This window comes from Bubalus kerabau, chromosome 17 (assembly GCF_029407905.1).
Source record: "Bubalus kerabau isolate K-KA32 ecotype Philippines breed swamp buffalo chromosome 17, PCC_UOA_SB_1v2, whole genome shotgun sequence".
Lineage (NCBI taxonomy): Eukaryota > Metazoa > Chordata > Mammalia > Artiodactyla > Bovidae > Bubalus > Bubalus kerabau.
Window position 1 is genome coordinate 57899974 of NC_073640.1, and position 27589 is coordinate 57927562.

A 27589-nucleotide genomic window follows, 5' to 3' on the forward strand; every position below is an offset into this window, starting at 1 on the left:
TGCTTAAGAACCCAATTTAATAAGATTTACAAGTCGACACGTACAAAAAAAGAAAAACCAAACCTAACAATGTACAAGTCACGTCAAGACTAGGGGCAGAATCTAGAATGCAGAGAGACCCTCCGCGAGGGGCCCCGGCGCGGTGGAGATCTGATGGTAATTCCCACTGATTCTCTACATCTTGGCCTATTGAATAAATGTAACCAAAGCCTGAAACGGAGGCTAAGACTGAAGAGCTACCCAGACCTAACCTGTTCCCTCCCCAAGCCTCACTGCTCCAGGAAGAGTGGAACTGAGAAGGGGAGAGACTATGAACCTAAGAGAATGGAGCCTCCAATACAGCGCAGGGCCTTCACGGCGGTCAGATGAGCGTGCATCCCCTGCTCATGAGCCAGTGCCCACCGTGTCTGCAAGCTGGGCTGGCCCCTGGCGACAGGGACAGGTGGGGGAGGCAGAGGGGCATCCTGGGGAGACTTGCTGCTTTGCCCCCGCTGCCACCCCACCCTGAATCACCACTGCAGGGGCCCCACGTCAGCCCCCAGCTCCTCCTCCTCCTCCTCTTCCTCCTTCAGCTGGAAGGGCTTCACCGGCCACTTGACCCTTACGATGGGCTCCACGTGGTCCTGCAGCCGGTGGCGCTTCATGTGGGCATTTCGACTCTTGATCTTATCGAACACCCTGCAGAGGCACCAGAGGACATGGGGATCAGAGCAGGGGAGGCAGGTGGGGGGACCCTGAGAGGATGGAGCGGGGCTGAGGGCAGGCGGTGCCTCCAGGGAGCCCAGTACCTCTCACATTCCCGGCAGGGAAAGGCGCCCTGGCCCTCCACGCTCCCGGGTGCCTCGGGGCTCCGCTTGGGGCCAGCGCTCGGGCTGGAGTTGAGGATGGACTCCCTCCTGTAACTCTTGGTCTTTATCTTTAGTTCGGGGGTTGGACGGTGGCTGGGTCTCTCCCGAGGACTGCAAGTGACCTGCAGGGGTGGGCAGAGATGACAAAAGGGTGCTGAGCCACCCCCTCACACTGCTAAGGGACCAGCATGGACCTGAAGCCCATGCGAACATCGCCCATGGGAAGCCCCTCCTGCTGGGAGCACCCCCATCCCCACCCAGCGCGGATGGGCATCAGGCCTCTGGATCGGGCTGAACTCCAGACCCCCGGCCCTGAAACCCCCTACCTTGGCTTCCGCCCTGTCTACTTCATCTGGCTCCCTCCTGACTCTCTTTTCTGGCCCTGGGGCTCGGCCGCAGTCAAACTTGATCATTTTTTTCCAGATGTAATAATACTCAACACACTGGGCTACGGTCTTTGTCTGGATCTGATGGGGGAAGACAGAAGCTGGCTATGGACAGTGCCTCAGGAGCAGTAGTGAGTGGGGCCTCGATGCCCTAAAGCCCCTCCCCCTCAGGGGGCCAGCTGCCACTTTTTGAAAGCCCTCCTGAACTGTCTCCTGCTATGGCTTGGCGGACCCCTTTGCTAAAGGGGCAGAGAATCACAGACTCCTTCCGAGGGATGAGGGGTTCAGAGAGGAAACCACCAGACCCCACACCAGCTAAGCTCTGTACGCTCTGAGCAACACAGCCAGCCCAGGAACCCTTCCCTCCAGGGATATGCACACGGAGGTACGAGTTCACTGTGACACCACGTGGAGCCATATGTCTACTGACCAGGACTAATTAAAGCAGAGCACCCTCATGCAGTGGGTACCACATGGCCTCTGTGACAGCTGGGCAGGGCCCTACAGTAAGTACTGAGGGAAGAGGCCCACAGAAGGACATACAATGGGACCTCCTTAGCGATCCAGTGGTTAAGAATCTGCCTGCCAATGCAAGGGATACAGGTTCAATCCCTGGTCCGGGAAGATTCCACATGCTGGGGAGCAACTAAGCCCGTGCACCCTAGAGCTCTAGCTCTACGAGAGAAACCCCTGTAATGAGAAGCCCACAAACTGTAACTGGAGAAAGCCCACGCACAACAAGGAAGACCCAGTGCAGCCCAAAACGAGGTTTATAAAAAGAGAAGGGGGCACACAGTGGGATACTCCTCGGCAAAATGATGAACACTGGCACACCCTGCAGCAGCTCGAACCGTCATGCTGACTGTACGAAGTCAGACAAAGCCAATCACGTGCCGCGTGATTACTCCCTTTCTATAAAACTCTAGAAAATGCAAACTAATTTACAGTGGCAGGAGGCAGGCAGGAGTTGATGGCAGGAAGGAGAGGTTACAAAGGCGCAGGAGGGAACTTTTGACCCCATGGACTGCAGCCCACCAGGCTTCTCCGTCCATGGGATTTTTCAGGTAAGTATACTGGAGTGGTTGCCACTCCCTTCTCCACGGGATTTTCCCGACCCAGGAATCGAACCTGCGTTTCCTGTGTCTCCTGCATGGGCAGGCAGGTTCTCTACCAGCTGAGCCACTGGGGATAGATACGTCAAAACATCAAATCTTACACTTCGATTATGTGCAGTTTTGTGGATTAGTTTTTTAAAAAAGAGCAAAATAATCAGCAGGGTATCAAATATACAATCTCATCATTTTTTGAGAAAGTGTACATATGTGTGTAAACTGTACGGACAGTAAAAGCCTGTCAGGTTACAGTCAGAAGCAGGACAGTGGGGTGGGGCCTGGAGGGCTTTATTTTGAACATGGGCTTCTTTTCTGTACTGTTTGGGTCTGTTCCCAGCGATGGCTTTTTAAAGTTGTCAGTCGTTCAGAGCAGGAGCAGAGGGTCGCTCCCAACAGGCCCTGCAGCTCTAGCCCCTCGGAGCGGTGAGGGAACCTCGTCTATGCCAGCCTGCCGTGTGCACCTTACCGTCTTGTGTATCAAGTTAAAGTCCTTCTTGTGGGCACAGAATGCCTTCTTAAAGAGCCTCTTCTCCATGGGGGTCCAGAAGTCTGAACCTAGCAAGAAACAGCAGGGGGGCATTTCTTCCTCTGGGACCACGGTCACGGCCCCTCCTTCTTCAGGCTGCCGTGACCTGGCACCAACTAGATGCCAGGATCTCTGCTAAGCCCCTTTCTTGCTTGGTCTCCTACAATCTTCAAGAACCTTAGCAGGTAGGGGCTACTACCATCCCCACTTGACAGATGCCATAGCTGAGGCAGCCACTGGTTAAGGGACTCGCCCAAGCGCAGGCGGACTCCAGGGCTGAGTGCCTGCCCCCAGCCCTCCCTGGCACCCTCCTCCTGGCCAGGCAGAGCCCAGGAGGGAATGAGTGGACAGAAGGTAGGAACCAGCTAGAAAACAGCGCCCATGGGGTCCCCCGGAGAGAGTACAGGCCCTCCCGGAAATACAGGTGAGACCCTGAGACAACATGGCTCTGCCGTGGAAACTGACTGGCCCTTGGGGGCCTCAGCCAGGCCCACACCATGCCAGCAGTCACACTCCACTCACCTGTGTAGCGGTAGCTGGCAAGAGGATGAGTTCGCGGCTTCTGGGGTCCTCTGAGTAAGAGGGTCTCCAGGGCAACCTGGAACGGGGGCACAGGAGGTGGAGGCCCGCCTTCATCCTTTCATTCATTTGGAACCCCCGGCAGCCTGCCCTAAAGCCACGCCCACCGCAGGGCCGCGCCCACCTGCTCCGCACCCGCCTGCGCCCCGCCTGCGCCCCGCCCGCGCCCCGCCCGCGCCCGCCTGCGCCCCGCCCGCGCCTCACTTGGACGTCGCCCTGGGCCTCGTGCAGGCAGTGCAGTGCCAGCTCCAGGTTGGTGCCCCCGCCGGGCATCACGCTGGAGCAGGCCACGTTGCAGAGCTCCGTTACTGTTCCCAGGAGGGGAGGAAGCGGAGACACAGAGGGTCAGGGGGAGCCAGGGAGGAGGCCTCCCTGAGGGCACCGTCAGGGTGGGAGAGGCTCCTTGTCACCACCTCCCTCTAGTAAAGGCAGGCTGAGGGAAGGGAGGGACCTGGAGGAAGGGCTCAACCCTGCTCCTGGCACCGGGTGAGAGGGGAGGTGGGCCAGGGACCACAGCGGGAGCAGTACTGTGCTGAAGGCACCTCTGTCCACCGCTGACCCCCGCACACTGCTTCTTGGTCAGGGTGGGAACTGGGAGGACAAACTCCCTGGAGATAGAGGAGGGCCCTTGGGACCCTGGCCCCAAGGTCTCGGCCACCTCTGTCCTGCGTTTCCGGGTTGCTCATCACATCTCCCCACGGCTTCCAGACCAGAGAAGCGACATGCTCATCAATCCCAGCCAAAGAGCTGTCCTGGAGCTCTGGAATTTCAGCCTGAAACCGGCTTCCTATGTTGATGTGTCTGAAACGAGGACACACCCACAGGTGCACAAGACTTAACGTACAATGCGTGACAAAGGTGGGAAGTAGAGCAGAGACGCTCCGTGAGTCCTGCTCTTGGGCCATGGCCCTGCTCTGTGGATGCCCTCTGCGGTCTTTCAGACACACGGAGTGTTCATTACCCCGACAGACACACGCAGGCGTTCCAGAAACCTCCCTAGGGACGCTCAACCCCCTCCTCCGATTTCGCCGCCAAGTTTCTGGCCTCAGCCGTCTGGGGTCTAGGACCGGGGAGGTGTGTGCTGACACCTGGCCTGCCTCTACACCCGAGGCCCCTCATCGAGCCGCAGCCCACGGCCCTGCACGAGTGTCCCCGTGCCTCCGGCAGTTCTCCCCAGAGCCCCAGTGTTCTGGGCCTTCTGTCCTCGGGGAGCCAACTACGGTATGTCCGGACAGACAGACTGCTGGGGGTACAGCGGGAGAAGCCCAGCACTTCTCTCCTGGAGAGGCTCAGCACCTAGACCAAGTTCCCCGGGATGAAGGTGCCGACGGCCACACGGGAATGCGCAGAGGGTAAGAGCGTCCCCGTTCTGGAAGGATCCTCAGGTTCTGTCCCAACTCACGGTTCAATGCTGATCTTGGTGTCGTCCTTTACCACACAGATGCCGAAGGAGCCATCCAGGGGATCTGGAAAACACGTAAAGAAGAGCCTCAAAAAGGCTGGCTACAACTGACCTGTGAGGCCCTTTCTGACTGCCTTTCTGGAGCAGCTAATAGACCCACTACTGTATATAAAATAGATAATCAACAAGGACCTCCTGGACTTCCCTGGTGGTCCAGTGGTTAAGAATCCGCCTTGCAAAGCAGGGGACACAGGTTCGATCCCTGATCTGGGAAGATCCCACATGCCACGTGCGCCACAACTACCGAGCCAGCGTGTTGCAATTTCTGAAGTGCGTGTGCCCTGGGGCCGTGCTCCGCAACGAGAGAAGCCACCGCAATGAGAAGCCTGTGCACCACAACTACAGAGCAGACCCCGCGCGCCACTAGAGAAAGCCCGCATGCAGCAAGGAAGGCCCGGAGCAGCCCAACAAACAGAACAGAACCAGAAAAACCCAAGGACCGACTGTACAGCACAGAGAACCATACTCAATGATCTGCAATAGTAACCGTACTCAATGATCTGCAATAGTAACCATACTCAATGATCTTCTCTACAGGAGAAGAATCTGAAAAAGAACAGATAAGTGGATAACTAAACCACTTTTGCTGAACACCTGAAACCAACGCAACATGGTAAATAATTATGCTCCAATATATACACGAGTAAAAAACTACACTCCAATATAAAATAAAAAATTAGAAAAAAAAAAGACTGCACGGTATGGAATTATCTCAAAAATTAAAAGTAGAACTATCATATGGTCCAGCAATCCCACTTCTGGGTATTCATCCAGAAGAATTGCAGTCAAGATCTCAAAAAGACATCTGAACTCCCATGTCCACTCCAGCACTATTCACAGTAGCCAAGAGGTGGAGACCACCTCAATGTGCCCGATGGGCAACTACACACATACAGGAAACGGGGTGTGTGCCTACGATGGGGCACTGTTCAGTCGTCAGAAAGGAAATTCTGCAGAACGCAACAGGGCAACGAACTCTCATACGGTGCTCGTGGAAGTGTAAAACGACCGTTTTGGAAAACAGTCTGGCGGTTCCTTCAACAGTCAGTTACCCTATGGACCGGCAATGCCACTCTGAGGCGCACACCCAGGAGAAATCAGAACTTAGGTACAACGAAAATTGATGCCTAAGGGCTCTTAACCAGCGCTCTTTGCAATAGCCAAGGGACAAAAACAGCCCAAATGCTCACCAACTGATGAGTGGATAAATAAAAGGTCACCTGTCCAGACAATGGCGTATCACTCATCCATAAAAAGAACGAAGCCCTGACGCATACGACAGGGGTGAACCCTGCAGACGTTACTCCAAGTGAACAAACCACACACAAGCTGTCACGTATCACAGGACACCAATTCGATGAAACGTCTAGAGAAGGCAGACCCATGGAGAGAGAAACTAGACCAGTAGGTGAGTGGTGCCTGGGGCTGAGGAGCTGGGGGGCTATGGGGCCTGTGTGTAACTGCTCGTGGATATAGCACATCTCCTGGGGAGATGAATGTGCTTAGGATCAGACTGTGTGATGGGTGCACAACCCTATGAATATTCTCGCAAACACTGTACACTTTAAATGGGTGGTTCCTGTGATCTGTGAATTATATCTCAGTAAACCTGTTTAAAAATTACTCAAAAGACCGGGCAGAAGAAGGGTGGCTAGGTTAAATGGCCTCTGTTTTCTTTCTGCCTACAAAATTACAAGCAGCTAGAAGGCTGCTGGACCCAGATAGTCCTGGGATAGTTATGAACAGCAACGGGACCGCCAGACCGATGCAGCCACAGGCCAGGGAAAAAGGCTGGACCGCATGCTACCAGAGGGGTGGGTCAGGCCTGCCGCGGTGGCCGGAGGGGTTGGGGATCAGCCTCACTCACTGAGCACCGTGCTGATGAGCCTGTCGGGGCTGGCCTGAGCAGACGTGGAACAGAGGGTGTTGAAATAGAGCCCCGAGCCCTCCCGGATGGGGCTGAGCATGGGCGGCGGCGTGTAGGGCGAGCACTGGAACAGCCCCTTCAGGAGGCGGTCCACCAGGAACACGGGGGAGCGCAGGCGGCTCTGCTGACACCCCCCCGGGCCTGGCTGCCCGAACGTGGGGGGCGGAGGAGGGACGAACAGCGCCTTGAGCTGGGGGCGCTTCTTCCGCTTTCGGTGCTGGCCATTCTCCTTGCTGTTTCTCTCGTCCCCATCCTTCTCCTGTCCCTGGACAAGAAGAGGCTTCAGAACCCCGAGGGGTCACCTGAGGCCACCTGCCCCAAGCTCAGTCCTCAAGACGGCAGGAGAGTAGGACAGGTAGTGACCACAGAGACGCATGCCCAGCCTGACTGTGCCCACAGCCCTCAGCAGAGGCGGCCAGGCAGGGCCACCATGCTTGCGCCAGACCCCAGACCCTGAGCTGGGTGGTGTGCGAAGCTGGAGCCTTCTCGTGCATCCACACCCCCAAGGAGAGGCCCTCCCTCAGACCATTTTGGAAACTCACTGATCTCGCGGCTCAGTATGCTCTCTCTCACCTCCATGCAATCTGCCCCCCTACCCCCATCTTACTCCTTCTCGTCTTCTAGATCTCAGCTCTAACACCCCTTCCTCCAGGAAGTCCTCCCTGGCCTGCTCAGGCTGGTCTCTGGTGCCCCCTTGGGGCTCCCACAGCTCCCTCAGCTCCCCTCCCAGCCCAGCCCAGCCTACTCCAGGCGTCACTGTCTGGGGATGGGGGTTCTCCACTCCACTGGGCCAGGAGCCCCAGGAGATAGGCTGCTGTGGTTGCTGCAGTGTCCCCAGCGCAGGGTCAGACACAGAGGAAGTCCAGTGGAGGGTGAATGAATGAATGGATTTGAAACTAAGCTCTTCCAGAGTCAGGAGTTTGGGGCTTTTCCCACAGCTCCCACTGGCAGGTGGGAAGTGGCGGGATGGAGGTGGACTGATCAGCACCCACCTTGCTCCCTGGGGGGCGGTTTGCTGGGGCCACAGGCACCGACACAGGGACCCCCAAAGAGGCTGTGGTTGGGTTGTCCAGGCACTTTCTGGCTCCCAGGGGACTCTGCCCATCCCCCTCTGGCCTCAGCACCTGTCTTGAGGGCTTGCAAAACTCCATGCCAAACACCTGCACACAGAGAAGAGACAGCCCTTTAAGGGCAAGAGGTTGGGAGCAAGGGCCCCTCCAGAGGAGCACCGCCCTGGCTCCCAGCCCCCAGCCAGGCCCCCACCTCCCCCCAACTCTGGCAAGCTGAATGCAGCCTCATGCCCCTTCACCTGTGGATCCTGCTTCCCTCGAGGTGACGGCCACTGGTCGCTGTGAAAACACATGTGGCTGTTCAGCCCCTTCTCTGTATAGAACATCTGGCTGCAGTTCTTGCAAACGTATGTGCTCCTTGGCTCTGCCCAGTCTGTGGAGCCCCTGTTGAGCTGGTGACTGCGGGGAGACGTGTCAGGAGGCAGGAAAGGGAGAATGGGGCTCCATCCCCAAGCCCGGATACCCTGACAGCTCCGGGTGAACTGAAGGAACGGAGACGATGCCCCAATCCCCCACGGCCTGGTGCTTGCCCCTTCAGGAGGGCAGCACCCACAGCTCGCCCCTGGGCGGCAAGTCAGAGCCAGCAGGGGACTCCCGGGAGTGCTGAGCTCCCCAGGCCGGGCAGGGAGGGGCTCCTGCACTTACCAGCCGCTGGCCACGTTCTCCTCCTTCATCGGGTCGGGGAGCCGGTAGATATTTCCACCCTGGAGATGAAAGCACACCTCAGCCAACAGATCAGAGATGAGGTGCAGGAGTGAAAGCTGTGAGGCACTTAGGGGAAAACATGGCTGTAATTCTTAGTGACCCTGAAGCAGGCCACAGTTCCTTGGGTGACTCCAAAACCAAAGACAGAACAAATGAGCAAAATGTAAACTTTGTTTTTTAAAAAAAATTGAAACCTTCTGTGCTTCAAAGGATAGCATCAAGAAGTGAAAAGTCACAGGCTTCAAAAACAAACTTATGATTACCAAAGAGGAAAGGTGGGGAGAGGGAGTTTGGGATTAACAGAAACACACGACTGTATACAAGACAGGTAACCAACAAGGACCTACTGTATAGCACAGAGAACTCTACTCAGCATCCTGCAATAACCTACAAGGGAAAGAATCTGAAAAATAATGGACACGTGTACACGCATGATGGCATCACTTTCTGTACACCTGAAACCGACACAACACCATAAGTCAACTAGAATAGAAACTAAAATTCTTTAAAAAGCGAGAAGACAGAATGGGAGAAAAAGAGGCGCAAATCACGTATCTGGTAAGGGTCTTGTATCTGTACTACATAAGGAATTCTCACAGCTCAAGAGTAATAACACAAACCAACTTAAAAATGGGCAAAGTCTCTGAGCAGACACTTAACCAAAGAGGAGGTATCAACAGCCAATAAGCACATAAAAAGATGCTCAAGACTGTTAGCCATCAGGGAAATGCAAATCAAACCATCATCAGGTTATCGCTTCCCACCCACTAAGGCGCCTGCATCAGAAGGAAACGATAACAAGTGTTGGTGAGAAGCTGGAGCCCTCAGACTCTGAGTGGGAAGGTAAGACGGTTTTTGGAAAAGTCTGGCAGTTTCTGAAACAGAGAGGATTACCCTATGATCCAGCAATTCTGGTGTTACATCCCAAGAGAGATGAAAACATACGTCTAAACGATAACAAACGTTAAGGGCAGCACCATCACAATGGCCAAGTGAACACAACCCAGACACCCACCAGCTGATAAATGGACAAACACCACACACACGCGAACAACGGACGACTACTGAGCAATACAAAGGAAAGAAGTTCTGATCCACGTTACAGTACGGATGAACTCTGAAAACATCGTACTAAGTGGAAGAAGCAAACGACACAAAAGGCCACACAGCGTATGATTCCAATCATAGGAAGTGTCCAAGACAGGCAAATCCATGGAAGCAGAAGGTGGACTCACGATTGCCAGGGGCTGGGAGGGATGGAGAGACTGCGGTAGACAGCAGGGTACGGGGTGTTTCTTGGGGGTGATGGAAGTATTTAGGCAAAGAGCAGGGAAATGCAAGGGCGCACAGCCATGTAACCATGCTCAAAAGCCACTGGGTGGCGCATTTGTGAGTGGTGAGTCAGGGACTTGCTGGTGGCCCAGTGGTCAAGACCGTACGCTTCCAATGCAGGGGGCACGGACTCAACCCCTGGTCGGGGAGCTAATATCCCACATGCCGCGCGGCCAAAATAAAATAACCAAATATAAAACTGAAAACTTAATCTCAAAAAATAAACAAGATGGTGAGTGAGACAGCATGTAAATATTAAAGCTGTCAAAAAAAGTTAAAGAAGAGGATGAGATAGCTGCGGCCTCACAAGAAGGATGCTGGACCTCAGAACGTCAGCAGGAGGCGAGGCTGAGCCCTCTACTCCCGGGACCTCGTGGGCGCCACGTGGAGGACCTGAGTGCTCCACGAGGGCGGACCGGCACAGCGCCAGCAGCCGGGGGCCAAGTCAGACCTGTGACCCGTGACTCACAACCAGAAAAGACACGGCATTTCACACGGCAATGTCAGGGCCGAGGAGCGCTACCTTTACATCCTCTGAAGACACGAAGGAGGCAGATCCAAAAGGAAGCGATAAGGAGAAAGGAAGCAAACAGAAAACGTGTAGTGAAGCAATGTGACACCAAGTGTCTCTCCCAACACGAAAGCCCTGTTTCGTGTGTGCGCGGTGGGCTCGCGGTGGAGGGATGATGGGAGGGACCACCTCTTCTCTGAACCCTCCCTCCCCCTCTCTGTACAACTGCATCTGAGGATTCGCTGAGATTAAACAAGGTGTCTGGACAAGTCAGAAACCCAGAAGTGGGTAATGACCAGACTCTGCCTCCTGTACAGTTAGGTCCGTGAGACGGCCCTGGTACCTGGATCCTGTTGAATATCGTCAGTTTGGACTTGGAGTCCCTGGAGGGGTCTGCTGGAGGCCCTGCTGACGAGAAGGAGGCCATGGCCACCTGGCTCGGGGACGCTGCACAGCACATATCCATTTTCACCTTCTCCTTCCGGAAGCCTGAAAAGCGCTGTGCTCTGGAGTTGCCGGAGAAGAGCCTGTAGCCTCCACCCCGGGAGCAGGCTGGGCCCTTTTCGGCTTTCGTGGCCCCAGAGGTCATGCCATTCTCAGCCTGGGTCTGCTTCCCCGGGAGGTGGGTTCCAGATGGCTCGTCCCCTCCTAACTGGGTCTGACGCAGGCCCCCGGGAGAGAAGATATCGCCCAGATCCAAGGTCCCTTTTGAGGATCTCAACTGCTTGGCCAGAGAAGAGATGTCTGGGTTCCCGGGAGGGTCCAGGGACGATGCTGTGAGGGCTGGTGGAGCGGCAGCCACTTTTGGTCCACCCCTTGCATCCCGGCTCATGCTGCCAGGTGAGGCCTCCCTAGGGAAAGTGGATGTGGATTTTCTCCGGCGGGCTGGGGAGCCCTCTGGCTCAGCGATCATGGGGCCAGCATGGAGAGAGTCAACAGTGGGCGTCAGAGACGGGGGCTGCTGTGGCCATGGCCCCTGCAGCGGCTTCAGGGGGCCCTGCTTGCCATCGGGAGTGGGGAGCTGGGAGGAAGCGGTGGCCACCTGGGCATGGGAGAAGATCCGCTGAGACTTGGTGATCATCTGGAACACCTGCATCTGCTCATGGCTCACCAGGGACTCCTGCGACTTCAGGAAGAGCTGCCGGAAGAGCGGTGTGGCGTCCGACGAGAGGCTGCTGGGCTTCGAGCCAGGGTCCTGAGAGCCAGGGTCCCCGGGTTTTGGCCACCGGAAGGAGTCGCAGTCAAACTTGCTCTTCTTGGGAGCCCAGCAGTCATCATCCCCACTGGCACTGGCAAATCTGGGGTCCCCCGAGGCCTCCCCAGGAGCCTTGAGGAACATGGGAGGGAAGGGCGGCACGTCCTCTGGGCCAGGCCCCAGGCCAGCCGAGGGCTCCCTGACTGGGGAGGTGCTGCTGAGCCCAGGGCCAGGCTCAGAGGCCTCCCGGGACAGCGGCTTATGGATGACAAACATACCGTTCCCTTTGCTCTTGGGGCAGCCTGACAGGTTCTGCAGCCACTGGCAACTGTGGCTTGATGGCTGGGAACCAGTGGTGGGGACTGTCTGGCCACGGAACAGAGGCAGGCAGGAGGGCAGAGCGGCGCCCTCGGGCCAGCCCTCCAGGGAGGACGAGAGCTGGAGTGGCTCGAGCTCGGCTGGGTCGGGGCCGCTGCTCTCTGCCGCCCGCGAGTGGATGGCCGTGAACACGTCAGCGGCAGGCTCCTTCCGTGAGGGCCTCGGCTCCTCGAGAACGTCAGGGCCCAGGGTCCCCGGGGCGCCGGCTGGGCCGCAGCAGGAGGAGCCCGAGGAGGACGGGCAGGAGCAGGCCACATTCCTCCCCTCACCACTGTCCGCAGGCCCAGCCGGCCCCGGGGAAGGGATCTTGTGGTGGACGATGCTGTTCACGAGGCAGCGCAGGAGGTCTCGGTTGGGCAGGAGGGGACCGGGGGACCTCAGGCCGGATGGTGCGGGCTGGCCTGCCACCTCGTGCATGTGGGGCGAGTCCCCACAGGCCTCCTCCTCTGGGTGCACCTCCTTGAGGACGCACAGGCCGTGCTGGACCTCGTAGTGCCGGCGCAGCGAGCGGTAGTCACAGTAGCTCTTGCTGCAGCCCTGCTCGATGCACACGAAGGGCTTGGTCTTCTGGTGGGTGAGCATATGTCCCGTCCTGGAAGCACACGAGGACGGGGTCATGGGGGGTCCTGGTGCGAGTCACCCGTCGCAGGAACCCAAGCACATCCCCAGGGGCCAGCGGGGCAGAAAATGGGCTCAGACCCCATGAGGAAAGACCCCCCACTAAGGTCAAAGTCATCTGGAATGGGGGCTCTTTCCCTCACCCTTAAGCAAACCCCTAATCAGAGAAAAAATCGTGGGAGCCAAGTCAGAGTTCCCCAAAGCAACACCAGTCTCCAGAGTTGCTCCCTGAGGACTTGGGCTCAGCTGGCAAGTGAGTTTTGAAAAAACACTGTTTACTTCTTGGATGTTCATAGTAGCAAAGTGAAAAGCCATGGAGTAGATAAAGCGAACCTGCTTAACTTTCCATGTCTCTCCAAGTTATTTGCCCACAGAATCACCTTTTTTCAAAGAGCCCCTTTTAGCATCCTGAGAACCAGAGTTTGGAGAACGCATGCAAAGAAGTGTTAACTTGGGGGTGCTCCTTCTTTGAACAAAGGAGTCTCTGCCTTCCCGTAGGATTCCTCTAGAGAGCCACCTGCGACCCCCATTGCAAAACAAAAAAAAAAAATTACAGATGCCCAGTCAGTAAAGACTCTCTAGAAAACAGCCAAATTTGCCTATAATTTCTGCAAATATGAATGAATACAAATGTCTTATATTTGTATCACACTTGTATCTACATTAATTTATTATAGAAATAAGCAAATGGGTAAATCACTCTCTGGGTTCCCAGCAGCCCTACTCTGGATGGTTCTAATAAATGTGGCACAATAAATAAAAAAATTCTCCCCCCAAAGGTGAACCCTTAGCTTCCATCTGAGGGGAGCAGCAGAGAAGGGATCAGGAGACCCACTTTCTAGCCCTGTTACCATCCTGTGACATGAGCAAATTGCTTCCCATCCCAAGCGGGGAGGGGGGCGGAGAGGGGGTTAGGCAGCGAGGACAGAATGAAAGTGGGATTCGCTGATGCTCTGTGCAGGCTGTGCTCCTCAGCTGCTCAGTCGTGTTCGACCCTTTGTGACCCCATGGACTGTAGCCCGCCAGGCTCCTCTGTCCATAGGATCTTCCAGGCAAGAATACTGGAGTGGGTAGCTATTCCCTCCTCCAGGGGATCTTCCTGACCCAGGGACTGAACACGCGTCTCTTGCATTGGCAGGTGGATTCTTTACTGCTGTCTCTCCTGGCAAGCCTGGGCATGCTATCAAAAGGTGACGGATCATCCTTCCCACTTACAAGTCTTTCCGTTTGAAAAGTCTTGTCTTTGCTTCCTCAGTAGCAAGAAAACCTTATCATTTCTGAGGTATGAAGAACAAAGGTAATTCTGCTCTTACACTGGGCTTGCTTTTTAAAATCAAGAATTAAAAAAAAAAAAGGGAGAATGAACATTCTAAGCATTTCATAGCCTCTCATAGTCTCTTATCCCAACGCATACCCCTCACAGAGCACAGATTTGTTCTCTTCAGGCACCTGCTCCAAATCTTTCTGCACAGAGTTAGCCCAATTCCCTCCAGGACAAAACTGCCCCTGGGGTGTGTCTTTAAACCACAGGGGTCCCCTCTGCCAATCACAGCGGCACTCTCCTCACTGGAGTGGATTTGGGGGTGGGGCCGTGTGGGTCTGGCCCCCGGAACCCTGACAGCTCAAGGAGACCACTCTGCATCTGAGCACAGGTTGCACACCCCTGGGAGCCTCAACAGGAGGGCTGTGGGCTGATGGGAGGGGTGCTGAAGCCCAGGCACGCCCCCAGCCCCTACGCTGCGTCTGAGCACAGGTTGGACACCCCTGGGGGCCTCAACAGGGCGGGTGCAGGCTGATGGGAGGGGTGCTGAAGCCCAGGCGCGCCCCCAGCCCCCGGGCAGATGTCGTGACCCGGCCCCTACGCACAGGTGGTCCTGCCGCTTGAAGGCCTTGCTGCAGATCTTGCACACGTGCTTCCTCTCCTGGCTGTGCGTCAGGTAGTGCTTGCTCAGGGAGCTGGCACTGCTGAACACCTTCCCACAGAGGCTGCAGTCCAGGAGCGTGTTCTGTGGGGAGCTGTGCTGCCGCTTGCCTTTCCGCGCGCTCCCTGAGGTGGCCCGGCCTCCTTCATCCGCCTCTTTGGGCACCTTGAGGGCGCTCAGCCCTAGGTCTAGATGGAGGGAGAAGGCATAGGCTCTAGACCTCCAGGGACCTCCACAGCCCACCAGGCCGGGGCCCCTAGGGCACAACCTCACCTTGTAAGGAAGCCTGAGATTCGGGATCTACATACTCTTCCAGCAGCTTCGTGGAGTCACTGTCCTTCCCTGAGTACAGGGACAGGGTGTCCAGGTTGTCCTCCATCAGCTCACTGGGCGCGTCGGGCGCCGGGAAGCTGGGGTCCAGCTCCAGACTTCTTAGGCTACCATAGAGCAGGTCCCGCGTGCCAGGGCCCAGGTGCCGGTTGACGGCGTCGCTGCAGGTGAGCGCCTGATTCTCGGGAAACGAAGGGAGGTGCATCTCAGAGGGAAGGGCACCCTCGTCCCCCAGGCTGTACTGGTCCATGGCTCTCCACTGCCAGGGCTCGGCCAAGAGCTACTCTCCAGACAAGCAGGGCTGTGTGCAGAGTTAGGGAGGAGAGAGCGGGTCTTGATGGTGGCTAACTCCTGAGAATGAACGAGGAAGAACCACAGTTACGAGAAGCCAACATGCACGGTGGACAGAGTGTGGACTTGGAATTCACACAGACGCGTATTGGAGTCTGTTCTCTGCCACTCAGCAGCCATGTGACCTTGGGCAGTCACTCAAGTACCACGAGCCCTAGTTTCCTCATCTGTAAATTCAGCGTAAGAGTATGTCCATCGTGAGACTGTTGTAAGGAATAAATTTAAAAGGTTTTGGCGACATGGTGGACTGAACTGATCCCTTTCTCCAACTATAAACTCATGAGATACAAGACGATTTTTAGTAGAGAGCCAGGCTCAAGAGACAGGTAAGACCCCAGGGGCCAGCAACAATGAAGAAACGCAAAGCCAGAGGTGTGAGTTGGCCCACGAGCGGGCCCAAGGTGAGGTCAGTCTCCTATATGGGGGCTAGGGCTATCCTCCAACACGGCGTCCACCAGTGAGTGACACATGGCGATGAAGCACTTGAGAATGTGGCCCCAAACTGAAACCTGCGATCAGTGTAATTTACATACTGGATGTGGAAGACTCAGTACCAAAAATAACTCATTTTCATATTGATTACACATTGAAATGAAAGCATTTTGGATCTACTGGCTTACATATGATATTAAAACTAATGTAACCTACCTATTTTTATTTTCTAACATGGCTATGAGATTGCTCTAAATTAATTATCTGGCTCATATTATATTTCTATTACAGAACACTATCCTGGAAGCTGTAACAGACAGATGGAGGAGGAAACAGGGCCTTGAGTTCACAGGGAAGAGCTGAGGGAAGAGTCAAGCCATTCACAGGAAAAATAAATAAATTAACAGAAAAACCCTATGCACAAGTCTAGGGAGGCATTCCAAGAACTAGTTAAAAACAGGATGAGAGACAATAAAACCTAGTAGAGAAAAGAAGAAGACACAAGGGGCAGGGGTGCTTTTAAAAAGAAAGAAATGAAACTTCTAGAAATGCAAGGTTCTAACTCAGAACTCGCTCAGAGCAGAGTGGAAATGGAGAAGGTGTCTGTCAACAACATTCAAGGCAAGGAACCAGATACTGCAGCCGGGGGCAAAGGATATTCAACTGAGACTGACCACGGACACTACTGAGACCAGGAGAAAAGGAGAGTGAGATGCTTTGGGGAAAAAGGGCTTTGAAAGACTTCTGCACTAGTGTGCATGCTAACCTACTTCAGTCGTGTCTGACTCTTTGTGACCCCATGGACTGTAGCCCACCAGGCTCCTCTGTCCATGGGATTCTCCAGGCAAGAATACTGGAGAGGGTTGCCATGCCCTTCTCCAGGGGATCTTCCCGACCCAGGGATCGAACCCATGTCTCCTGCGACTCCTGCACTGCAGGTGGATTCTGTACCGCTGAGCCACCAGGGAAGTCCTTCTGCACTGGTAGTTTCTTAGAAAGCCAAACATAAACATGGTCTCACCATACGATCCAGCCATCCCATTCCTAGATATCCACCCCAATGAGCCAAAAACTTAAAGCATCTTTATTCATGACTGCCCCAAACAGGAAGTAACCAAGATGTCTCTCAACAGGGGAGTGCATAAACTGTGGTTAGTCTTATAATGGGATATCATCCACCAATAAAAAGCCAGGAGTGAGTAAGCTACAAAAAGACATGGAAGAAAGAGGCTTAAATGCGTATCACTGAGTGAAAGAAGCCAGTCTGAAAAGACAGTACATCCTATGATTCCAACTACATGATATTCTGGAAGAGGCAGAACCATAAAGAGACGTTAAAATGATCTATGGTGGCCAGGGTTCGGGGGCAGAAAAGAGGGATGAATAGATGAAGCAGGCGAGGAATTTTCAGAGGAGTAAAGTTATTCTGTATGGCACTGTAACGGGAGCTACACGACCTCACATGTAAGTCAGAGCCTACAGAGCTACACAGCACGAGGAGTGGGCCCGAAGGCAAACCGTAGATGTCTGCTGATTTTAAAAAACAAAACAAAACCTTTAACACATTCCATATTCCAGGGAGTCTAGAAGGTGCATGCCCAGGGCGGGCCAGTGCTCAGAAAAAGCCTGAGAAGGCTCTAGCTGTCACCTCTGGCTGACCGGGGTTCTGTGCAAGCAGGAAGTGAAGGCGAAAGCAGAGTTGTGAACTGCCTGCTGAACGTCAAAGGCCCGTCTCAACTCTCACCCAGAGCCCAACTTAAAGACTGTGAGTTGTCTCAGGTGGGGTTGGTTTGGTTGTATTCCCTTTGGACAACTGCAGGGAATCTCTGTCAAATCTCTCAACTAACAGAAGAGAGACTTCACTGACCACACATGACCAAAAAGCCCAGAAAATTCACTAAACAATTACAACACACAGTGGGCATCAGCAAAGCCTGGAACAGGGGATCTGATTACCAGAGTCACCACATTGTAATGTTCAAAATGTCCAGTTTTTCAACAAATAAATTAGGACACATGCCAACAAAGTACGGAGAAGGCCATCTATTGCCTATGAATCGCATCAAACAATATGCAGCCTTTTCTTCCTGGTTTCTTTCACTAAGTAGAGCATTTCTGAGTTTGATCCCCCCCTGCAGCACAAATCATCACGTTCTTCCCGTTTATGGATGAACACTATTGCACTGTCCGGATTTTCTCCATCCATTCATCTGTGGGTGGGTATTTGGGTTGTTCTGAGCGATCAAGAGTAATTCTGTCCATAGAGAGACATTTAATAAACACTTGATGACTCACTGATAACAAATGCAGTGGATCCTAGAGGAACTGGAGCTTGGGTCTAGTTTCCTAGGCCGTAAGTGTCTGCTGGCTTTAAACGTCGCATGATGCAGTATAGCAGAGCAGTTGCACCCTCAGCGTCTGAGTGCCACACTACGCTTCACCCCTGTGTCTGTGTAAGTAGCATGCTGAGGGCCCTCGAATTAAGGCTCAGTGCAGGTCAGAAACCCTGCACCAGAACTGAGGGACCCAAGTGAGTCTCAGAATTCAGAATCTGGGGCAGGGGTGCGGTTAGAAAGGTAAAGCAATGCATATGCCACATGGTGAGCAACCCCCTGGGGCCCAGGGCGGCACCTGGTGACCAAATCATTCTTTCCTCATCGATACCTTGACCACTCGGGCTTCCCTTGTAGCTCATTTGGTAAAGAATCTGCCTGAAATGCAGGAGACCTGGGTTTGATCCCTGGGTCGGGAAGATCCCCTGGAGAAAAATGGCAACCCACTCCAGTATTCTTGCCTGGAGAATCCCATGGACAGAGGAGCCTGGCGGGCTACAGTCCAGGGGGTCTCAAGAGTTGGATTTGACTTAGCGACTAAACTACCACCCCCACACCCTGACCATTCAGAGCAAATGAAATAAAGACAGTGAAGAGCACCGTGTGAGTTCAGGTATGGCCACCGAATGAGGCTGCAGCCACCTCAGCATTCTCAGAGCTTTTGGGGATTCTAAATTGCAGACAAGAGAATGTGGATTACAGAGGTTTATATTCCAGGACAATCGGGATTTCTCTGCCAGTTCCAAAGTTGCTTCTGCAGGGCTGCTATAAAGTATTCTCAGCACTCCAAGGGGGAAAAAACCCACTGCTTTCACCTCCCATCAATAAAAAACAAGCAAATAATACAAAACATAAACCATCATTTCAGAGAAACAGAAAGCAATATCTTACAAAGTCAAATCGTAAATGTTTTCTTCTTGTTAGACATCACACTAAGTGTTCTACGTTTATGAATTCACTCTCCACAACATCCCAGAGGTCGGTTCTATTATTACTACCCGCTCCCCCCTTTTTTTCCACTTCCATTTAACTGAGAGGAAAATGGATTCTGAGCAAGTAACTCATTTGTCAAAAGTCACACACCTAACTGGGAGTTGAACCAGATCTTAAACCCAGATGTTTGGACTTTAGAGCTTGTGTTCTTACCTGGTACACAATACTGATTCCCTGTAAGTTAAACTATAGATGACACTACACCAATTATACTAGAAAACACGGAAGGTGCAGGACGCGGGCGGGGCGGGAGACAGGCTACATCTCTGACTTCCCCAGTGCCCAGTCGCCTGCCTTCCAACATACTGGTACAGTCCATGTAACAAACTGGTCCGGTTGCAACCTTGGGCAGGCATGCCAGAAGTCCAAAGGCCATGCTTTGCTATCTACATCCTTTTCCAGAGAGTAAAGCAAACCCCCACTCAACCAATATTGAACTTGCTCTTGTTCTGTCAACAGATAATTCAATTCAACAAGTTTTAGCACCTGCTAGGCAGAGAGCTCCCTCCTAGGCCCTGTAGGCAGTGTGTCTTGAACCTTGGAGACATTCCCAAACATCCAACTACTCTTTCCAAGAGTTCTGTTATTTTGTGCGTTTGTTTTGAGAACCTACAAGAACATCTTTATATATGGATTACTGGATTACTACTTTATCACCTAGGGCGTGTGCAAGAGTGTGCTCAGTCATATCCACCTCTCTGCAACCCCATGGACTGAAGCCTGCCAGGCTCCTCTGTCCATGGGATTCTCCAGGCAAGAATACTGGAGTAGGTTGCCATTTCCTCCTCAAGGGGATCTTCCCAACCCAGGGATGGAACCTGCATCTCCTGCACTGACAGATGGATTCTTTATCACTGGGCCACTTGGGAAGCCACTGATCACCTGTACTACCACCATTTGGTAACAATGCCCCAGGGTAGGTTTATAACTGCACTAAGTCCAGTAATGCCCAATGGGACAACTTTAATTGCTGCAGGCTAATGAGAGGAGGACAGAGGTGGATTTGGCTCATGATAATGCTTTTGGGCTCAACTAAAGCCAACGGACATCATGGTACAAGGGGAGGTTTTGCTGCTGCTGAAACGAGAAAAGGAACAGGAGATCTGAGACACCACAGGGCGTGCTAAACCCAAAAGGGCCCGGTGTGGTAGTCTGCAAAAGTCTTTGTCTCAAGGAAGCAGTTAAGTTTTAGCAAAATAGCATCCCTCTCGTTAAACTAACATTTGTAATATGAGTTACATTAGCTTGGTTGCTTTGTTTGTATTTAATTTGCAAGCTGACTTTGGCTCTACAGTGGCATAAGAGCTGTAAGATTCAGGAACTTGTACACTTTATCATCACTTAAGCTTTGTTCATTAGTTTAAAAAAAAATTAAAACAACACTGGGGATCCAAGGCAATTTTAAGTTTTGCCTTTTAAAAAGACCCATCATTCCACGACTGGTGGGGGTAAGAAGACAAAGGGAGTCTCCTGTGAAATACTACAACCTCTGGGGAAAGTAACCCACTATAAGATTGGAGACAGCAGCCGTAAATCCACAACTGACTAGGTAAATAACATCCACAGCAGCTCTGTTTGGCAGGGAGGCAGGGAACAATCTGAATATCCACCTGTCTACAAAGATGTTTTATTTAGTCCCCAGTTAATTTCATTATTTTTCAATTATTTATCAGGTTGAAAAATCTGTCAGCGTTCTTTTGGACAGAGTGAAAACGAAATGTGAAGTGTGCTGGTGCTCAGTCGTGTCTGACTCCGCCACCCCATGGACTGTAGCCCGACCGGGCTCCTCTGTCCCTGGGATTTCCCCCAGGCAAGAACACTGGAGTGGGTTGCCATTTCCTTCTCCAGGGATCGAACCTGCGTCACTTGCGTCTCCTGCACTGACAGGCGGATTCTTTACCTCTGCGTCACCTAGGTTTCTCTTTGGGGCAGATAATCATGGTCTGAAAGAACTGTCTGCGCTGGTGGCAATGTTCTAAATCTGCACTGTCCAGTGACGAGCCCTGGGCACGTGTAGCTCACAAGCAGCTAGAAATGTAGCTGGTGCAACTGACAGATAGAGTTCTTTGTTTTACTTACTTTTAATTAAATTAGCTACAAGTGGCTGGTGGCTGTCACATGGGACACTGCATTAAGAGAATGTTTCCAACTTCTACCTAAAAACCTGGGGGGGAAGTCAGATGCTCTGTCAATGCTGAGTCTACAAAGCAACAACTGGCTGGAGCTGCCTTTCTTTAACTATTTGTTTTCTATTTTTTTGGCTATGCCGTGCAGCATATGAGATTTTAGTTTCCCCGACCAGGGGTCGAACCCATGCCCCCTGCAGTGGGAGTGTGGTCTTAAGCACTGGACCACCAGGGAAGGCCTCACAGTTGCCTTTAGACACAGTGCACTGGCCAGTTTGCCTGAGTCCCCACCACTCCCTGGTGGCTCACAGCCTCCCGCCCCACTCATTTACCTGCCTGCCAGGCTCCTCTACAGAGGGCCTGGCAAGACATCTGTATTTTTTTAAATATTTATTTGTTTGGCTGTGCTGAGTCTTAGTTGCAGCATGCAGGATCTTTTCTTCTTTTTTAGTTGTGGCATTTGAACTCCTAGTTACGGCATGTGGGATCTAGTTCCCTGACCCGGGACTGAACCTGGGCCCCCTGCATTGGGAGCACAGAGTCTTAGCCACTGGACCACCAGGCACTGGACCATTCAGGTGTCCCAAGACACCTGAATTTATAATGGTTGACTTGTGCAGTTTCCCTTGACCACTTTCTCTCCACTCGGCTTTACCAAATGAAATCCTTCAAAATCAGATCGAAACAGCTCCTCCACTTTGGAGAATACTCCCAACATAATTAAGTCAGAGATTATTTCTCCCTCATCAGAACTCTGATAATCCAGTTAACACTTAACTCAAAATACCTTAGAGTTTAATTCTCTCTCAGGTCCCCCCAGACTATAACCTCCAGCATGACTTCCAACTCTGCCTCATGTATCTGTACTTCTCACAGCATCTTGCTGGGCACAGAAGGCTGATCGAAGGAGCTCTCAGCATCCCTTTCCTTGATGAGTGACAGCATTCCATCGTGCCACCTCTTGCCCTCTTTGAAAAGTCCTAACCTGCTAGCATGTCAGCCTTCCCCCTCTCCCCCTGCCACGCCCAAGCGCCGCTTCCTCTTTCTCTCTCTGCATCAGGGTCACCAGGGACAGAGTGAGCATGTCTAGGTAACATCAGGTTGTTGGGAGCTGGAAGATAGGAGAGACTTCCAGCTTTTACCCTACCTACACCAATTCTTTCTTATTTTTCCACACCAAACACTGCTGTAAACTCTAGGCCTATTCTATTTGACCTACACAGTGCTTTCAAAAATTAGCAATATTTTTTTTATGTTTCATGGGGAAGATCTCAACTAGATATGTGAATTTCTGGCTTCTCTTGAAGATGGTTAGATTTGATATTCCCTGCTGGTTAACAATAGGATAGAGTGAGGGACAAGAGGCTTCCCAAGTGACTCAGTGGTAAAGAATCCACCTGCCAATGCAGGAGACGCAAGAGACACGAGTTAGATCCCTGGGTCAGGAAGATCCCCTGGACTAGGAAACGGCAACCCACTCCAGTATTCTTGCCTAGAGAATCCCATGATAGAGGAGCCTGGCGGGCTACAGTCCATGGGGTGGCAAGAGTTAGACACGACTGAAGGACTGTGCATGCACACGTGAGGGGCAATGGCCATCTCTGCACTGGGTGATGGCCTCCGGTTCCTGTGGTCCTCACTTATCTTCCTGCCTGGCCCCCACAATCATTAGCGTTATAATAATAATAATAATAGTAGCACACATTTACTGAAGATTTATCATGTTCCAGGCTCTACTGCAATCACGTATATATCATTTAATTCCCACAGCGCCCCTAGAGGAAAAATAAAGGAAAAATCTTCCTCTAGCCACGTAACCAATATAATTTTAACTATAAAGTTAACTCATTTCCACTGATCACTCGTTGGAAAAGAGAAAGACATCGAGGAATCAGAGGCTATGACTGCACTTGCCAGAGTGAATTCTTACACAGAATTAACTAAACGAAGAAAAGAGACGTCCAAGTTTCTCATTCCACAAGCTGATCCTAGCAGAAAATGCAGATAATCATTAAAATCTAGAACATTTTCACAGTGAGGACAACGAGAGGACCCCTGGGGTCCTCAAGCGCCTTTCAGGGAGTCTGTGAGGTCAAAACTATTTTCATAATAATATTTACATGTTATCTGCTTTTCTTATTCTAGTGAAACTTTAGAGGATTTATCTCAAGAGGCTGCATGCAGAAGCAGATATAAGACACCAGATGACTCTAAAAATGTAAAACAATGCCACTTTTCTCACTAAATGTTCTTTTTTGAAATAAAAGTGCCCATTAGGTTAGCATATAATGGGTTTACTATTGCTATTTTTAAATGAATTCATATTTTAAAATTTTATTATTTAAACTCCTAATACAGCAAATATCAGCAGATATAAATTCTTCAGCCACCTGCCGCAAAGAGCCGACTCACTGGAAAAGACCGTGATGCTGGGAAAACTGAAGGCAAAGAAGGGGGTGGCAGAGGATGAGATGGTTGGATGGCATCAATGACTCAATGGACATGCATTTGAGCAAACTCCGGGAGATAGTGTAGGACACAGAGGCCGGGTGTGCTGCAGTCCATAGGGTCACAAAACGCTGGACACAATTTAGCAACTAAACAACCACAGTTCACATGCACAAAAACACCCTGGGTGGGGTCTTCAATAATTTTTAAGTCTAAAGGGCTCTGAAGACAAAAAAGTTTGAGAACTGCTGCTCTGAAGGGAAAAAGTCCAGCACATATGCATGGCCCAAACATGATATATACAAGATACATATCTGTGTATGTGTATCTAACCTAAACCCCAAATTCCAAACTAGTGGCCAGCAAACACGTTTTGCAAGGGCCCCACACTGTATTTAAAAACTTGTTAAATTGGTTCTCAACATTTACCAATCAAAAGATTTCACATAAAGACAGCATTATGGCTTCTTCTCAAAAACAAAAACTTCTGGCAACACTGTTGTGACATTTCTACTTGACCATTTCCACTGGCTGGCATCACTAGATGGGGAACACAATCTCTGTTTCACCACACTCTGGACCTTTACCTGCCCATCCCCGGTAGGCATCTACATTGCTGAGCTAAAGAAGAAAAAGATTCCTTTGCAATAAATACTGAAACAGACATCAATCTAATAAATGTCTGGATTCCTCCAGATCAGTCAAAATGTACAATAAGTGATCCTCTTTCTTATCTCATCTCCTAAAGCAGCAACTTCTGTAATGGTTTCCCCAGTGATACAGAGACCCTTGGACCGATCAGAAACCCTCCTGAGAAAAAGGAATCCATCTGAAAACGGAGACATTCTCCAACAAGTGCAAAGCAAGGAAACTCACCAGGAGAAGGAGTGAGTGAATCAATCCCCAGGGAACAGGGGGGCCCAGTGTAGGCCCCACAGAGAAAGAGGTTCCGGTGACAGTCAGATCATTGGCTATTTCTTCCTGGAACGCTGGACAGTAAATTCAGGACCCTTATTCAACTTCTTCTGCCCTGAAAGCAGGTAGTGGAAAGGAAGGGGCTGTCAGAACCTGGGTCCCCAAAGAAGCAAGGGCACGGGTGTGAAACTGAGGGCGACTGGTAATTTTTGGAAGAAAGAAGAAAGCAATACTAAACTGGGGAGATCTAGGTAGGAAAACGGATTTTGATGTTCAAGGAGTTCTTTTTTCTTTCTTTCCTTATTTTCCTCCCCTTGGGAAGGAACCTGGAGAGCTTTGCTGGGAGAAGTCTAACTGAGGTGGAACAGGTGATGAAAGGGGTTTGTGTTGGGATTTCTGGGGAAGAGAGTTGGAAAGAAAAATATTAGACAAGAGAGAAAACAGAAGGACTGAGTTGGTTTGTTATCCGTGGAAAGATATTCCAAACAGGGGGACTCATGGTGGGAAGAAAGAATTTTTGCTGGAAAGTGATCCTCAATGAAGAAAAAAAAATTTTTTTTTTGCTAGAGAAAGTTCCTAAGAGGAGGGGGAGGGGCAAAATCAAGGCGTCTAGGTGGGCTTCTTGGTTTTGCTGGAAGATCCTAAATAGAAACAAATCTGGGTCCTCTGAAGCGGGGATCTTTGGGAGGAAAGCGGATTTTTAGCACCAGGGCCTGGAAAAGCGGAGGGCAAATGCAAAGCCGAGATGCAGAAAGTGGGGAGGTCGGGTAGGGCCCGCGGCGCGAGCTGGGGAGCTGCGAAGGGGGCAGTTGGGGCCTGGGGGGTGGGGTAGGAAAGAAAAGGGGGTGCAGCGAGCCAGGGGCCTCTGAGAGTCTTCTCCAAGGGGGAAGGGGCTGCGGGGATGCAGCGGGGCCCGGAGCTGTTGGGGTGCAGAAGGTGCGTGCGTGACGCGGGGTGAGGGGCGCTCGCCGCGCCTGCTGCGCCTCTCGAAAGGGAGCTGGGCCCCCCTAAAAAAGAAACATAAAAACGAATTAGATTTTAAAAGGGGGAGGGGTTGACGAATGAGGAAGGGGCGGGAAAGGGCAGGGTAAGAAGGAAGGGGAGGGGGCAGGGGCAGCAGCAACCGGGTTTTACCCGCCCCGGGGGCTCGCGCGCCGGGCCTCGCGCCTCGCGGGCATCCCAGCGGCCCCCAGCCTGCCCACGCGCCGCCTGCCGGCCGGGCGCGCACGCGCAGCCGGGCCCGCCCCTGGAGAGGCCCGCTCACCCGCGGCGCGGGCGCGCGTACGTGGCCGCGGACCGCCTCGCGCCGCTCAGAGCGGCCTCGCGCCGCCCGGGCTCCCGGCGCGTGCCACCCGGCCGCGCAGTCTCGGCGGCTATTCGGACGTCTCCGAGGGGGCGGGGCCACGCGGGGGCGTGGCCAGGCGCGGTCAGGTGATCTGCGGCAGGCGGGAAAGGAGGCGGTTGGTCGCCATTTTGGGAGGAGGGCGGTTGAAGGCGGGAGAGTGTGAAGGAGCACAGGGAAGGGGGCCGCGGGGGGAGGGGCCGGCGCCCCACGACCCACACCCTGAGGCGGAGAGTCGGGCGTCTCCGGCCATTGTTCCTGGAGGGCGGAGTTAGAACGCAGCATGGGGAACTCCGGCTCTCCGCGGGCCGCTCTAAGCTGCAGCCTCAGGGTGTTGCGGGGTGGGGAGGGGGTGGTCGATGTGAGAGCAAAGGCCCCCTCGCAGCGTCGTGGGACCCTCGAGGCAGCCCCTGTGCTCCCTAGGGGCCACCGAGCTCTGCCTGCCACGGGGTTGGGAAGACGTGGGGCTGGAGAAGCACGAAGCGGGACACGATCTCCTCTGCCTTTTTAAAGCCAAATCCTGAGCCGTGTGTAGATCGGGCTCTGAGCTGAGCTGTGTTTCCGGACCGGGAAAGAGGAGGAAACCGGGAGCAGCACTGGCTTGGGAGTCGGGGTGGTTGATGATCGGTCAAGAATTTTGAACCCTGGAACGACTTAGACGGGGATTTAATTCCTTAGAAATCGTGCGCTGAAAACCTATAGAGACATCAGATTCGTGGTTGCCTGGGTGGTGGGGATGGAGACTGTCTAAACTCTTAAGAGGATCTGCTTGGGATGATGGAAGTATTTTGAAAGTAGGTTGTAGGGGGTGACTGCACAACGTGATGACTTTACTAAAAATCCTTGTGTTGTACACTTTACATGGGTGACTTTCATGTAAATTATAGTAACGTTTTGATGTTTTTAAAAAAGATGATCCCTAGGATAGGTAGAACAGAGAGGAGAGGAAAAGGACTGGTATTCCACCTTTGGATTCTTTCATTCAGCAAATATTTATTGAGCGTCTGTTCTGATATACCGCAGTGTAAGAATCAAACAGCCCTTCTCAGGCTTATGTTCTAGAGAAGCACTGTCTGATAGAAATATAATACAAGCACTAAATGCCAGCCACATAACTTTCTGTTTTCTAGTGGCCATATTTTTCAAAGTTAGAAAAAAGTGGGAAATTAATAATACAATTTAGCCCTAAATGTTATTTCAAAATGTAATCAGTACAAAAAGTTTTAAAAGATAATTTGCCTTGGGGGTGACTCTTTAAAATCTGGCACATGTTTTACATTGACAGGACATCTCGATTAAGACTAACCACGTTTCAAGGGTTCCATGTAGCCAAACTATGGCTTAGGTACCAAACAGCAGGCATATCTTTAGTGGGGGCAGGCAAAGACATTTAGAATACAATGTGGTTATACTTTTTTTTTTTTTAATGTAAGGAAGGACACTACACTGTGTCAGAAGATGCTATTTTGTACAGGTCAGTAAAAGCCTCTCTGGCAAAGTTACACTGAGCAGAAACTGGAAGGCAGTAAGGAAGGGAGGTATAAAAATGTGGAAGGGGGGCGGCGCAGAGTACACACCTTCCCTGGTGGTCCAGTGGTTAAGATTCTGAGCTTCCCTGGCAGGGGGCCCAGGTTCAATCACTGGTCGGGAACCAAAATCTAGGATGCTGCATGGTGCAGACAAAGAAAGTAAAACTATCTGGGGGGAGGAGCAAGTGCAAAGGCCCTGAGGTAGGAAGATGTGGGATC

At 52.3% G+C, this 27589-nt stretch overlaps 1 protein-coding gene across 1 annotated transcript; it reads right to left on the minus strand.

The window, feature by feature from the left end:
• ZNF541 (zinc finger protein 541) lies at window positions 1-25595 on the minus strand. Its single transcript, XM_055552800.1, has 18 exons — window positions 24738-25595; window positions 24461-24614; window positions 14845-15252; window positions 14516-14759; window positions 10802-12623; window positions 8556-8614; window positions 8150-8309; window positions 7833-8000; window positions 6781-7105; window positions 5406-5459; window positions 4854-4917; window positions 4110-4252; window positions 3656-3759; window positions 3395-3470; window positions 2813-2901; window positions 1175-1315; window positions 789-970; window positions 1-678 (listed from the first exon to the last, which is right to left on the minus strand). The coding sequence occupies exons 3-18, from the start codon at window positions 15149-15151 to the stop codon at window positions 510-512; spliced, it is 4107 nt and encodes a 1368-aa protein (XP_055408775.1). The 5' UTR covers window positions 15152-15252; window positions 24461-24614; window positions 24738-25595; the 3' UTR covers window positions 1-509.
• Between the last annotated feature and the right edge of the window lie 1994 nt (window positions 25596-27589).

Coding starts and splice junctions, on each gene's coding strand:
- ZNF541 (XM_055552800.1), bottom strand. CDS start 15,151: ATGGACCAGTACAGCCTGGGGGACGAGGGTGCCCTTCCCTCTGAGATG. Junction 5,460..6,780: donor GCTCATCAGCACGGTGCTCA/GTGAGTGAGGCT, acceptor GTTCTTTTTCAG/ATTCTTCTCCTGTAGAGAAG. Junction 2,902..3,394: donor TGCCAGCTACCGCTACACAG/GTGAGTGGAGTG, acceptor GTTTCTTGCTAG/GTTCAGACTTCTGGACCCCC.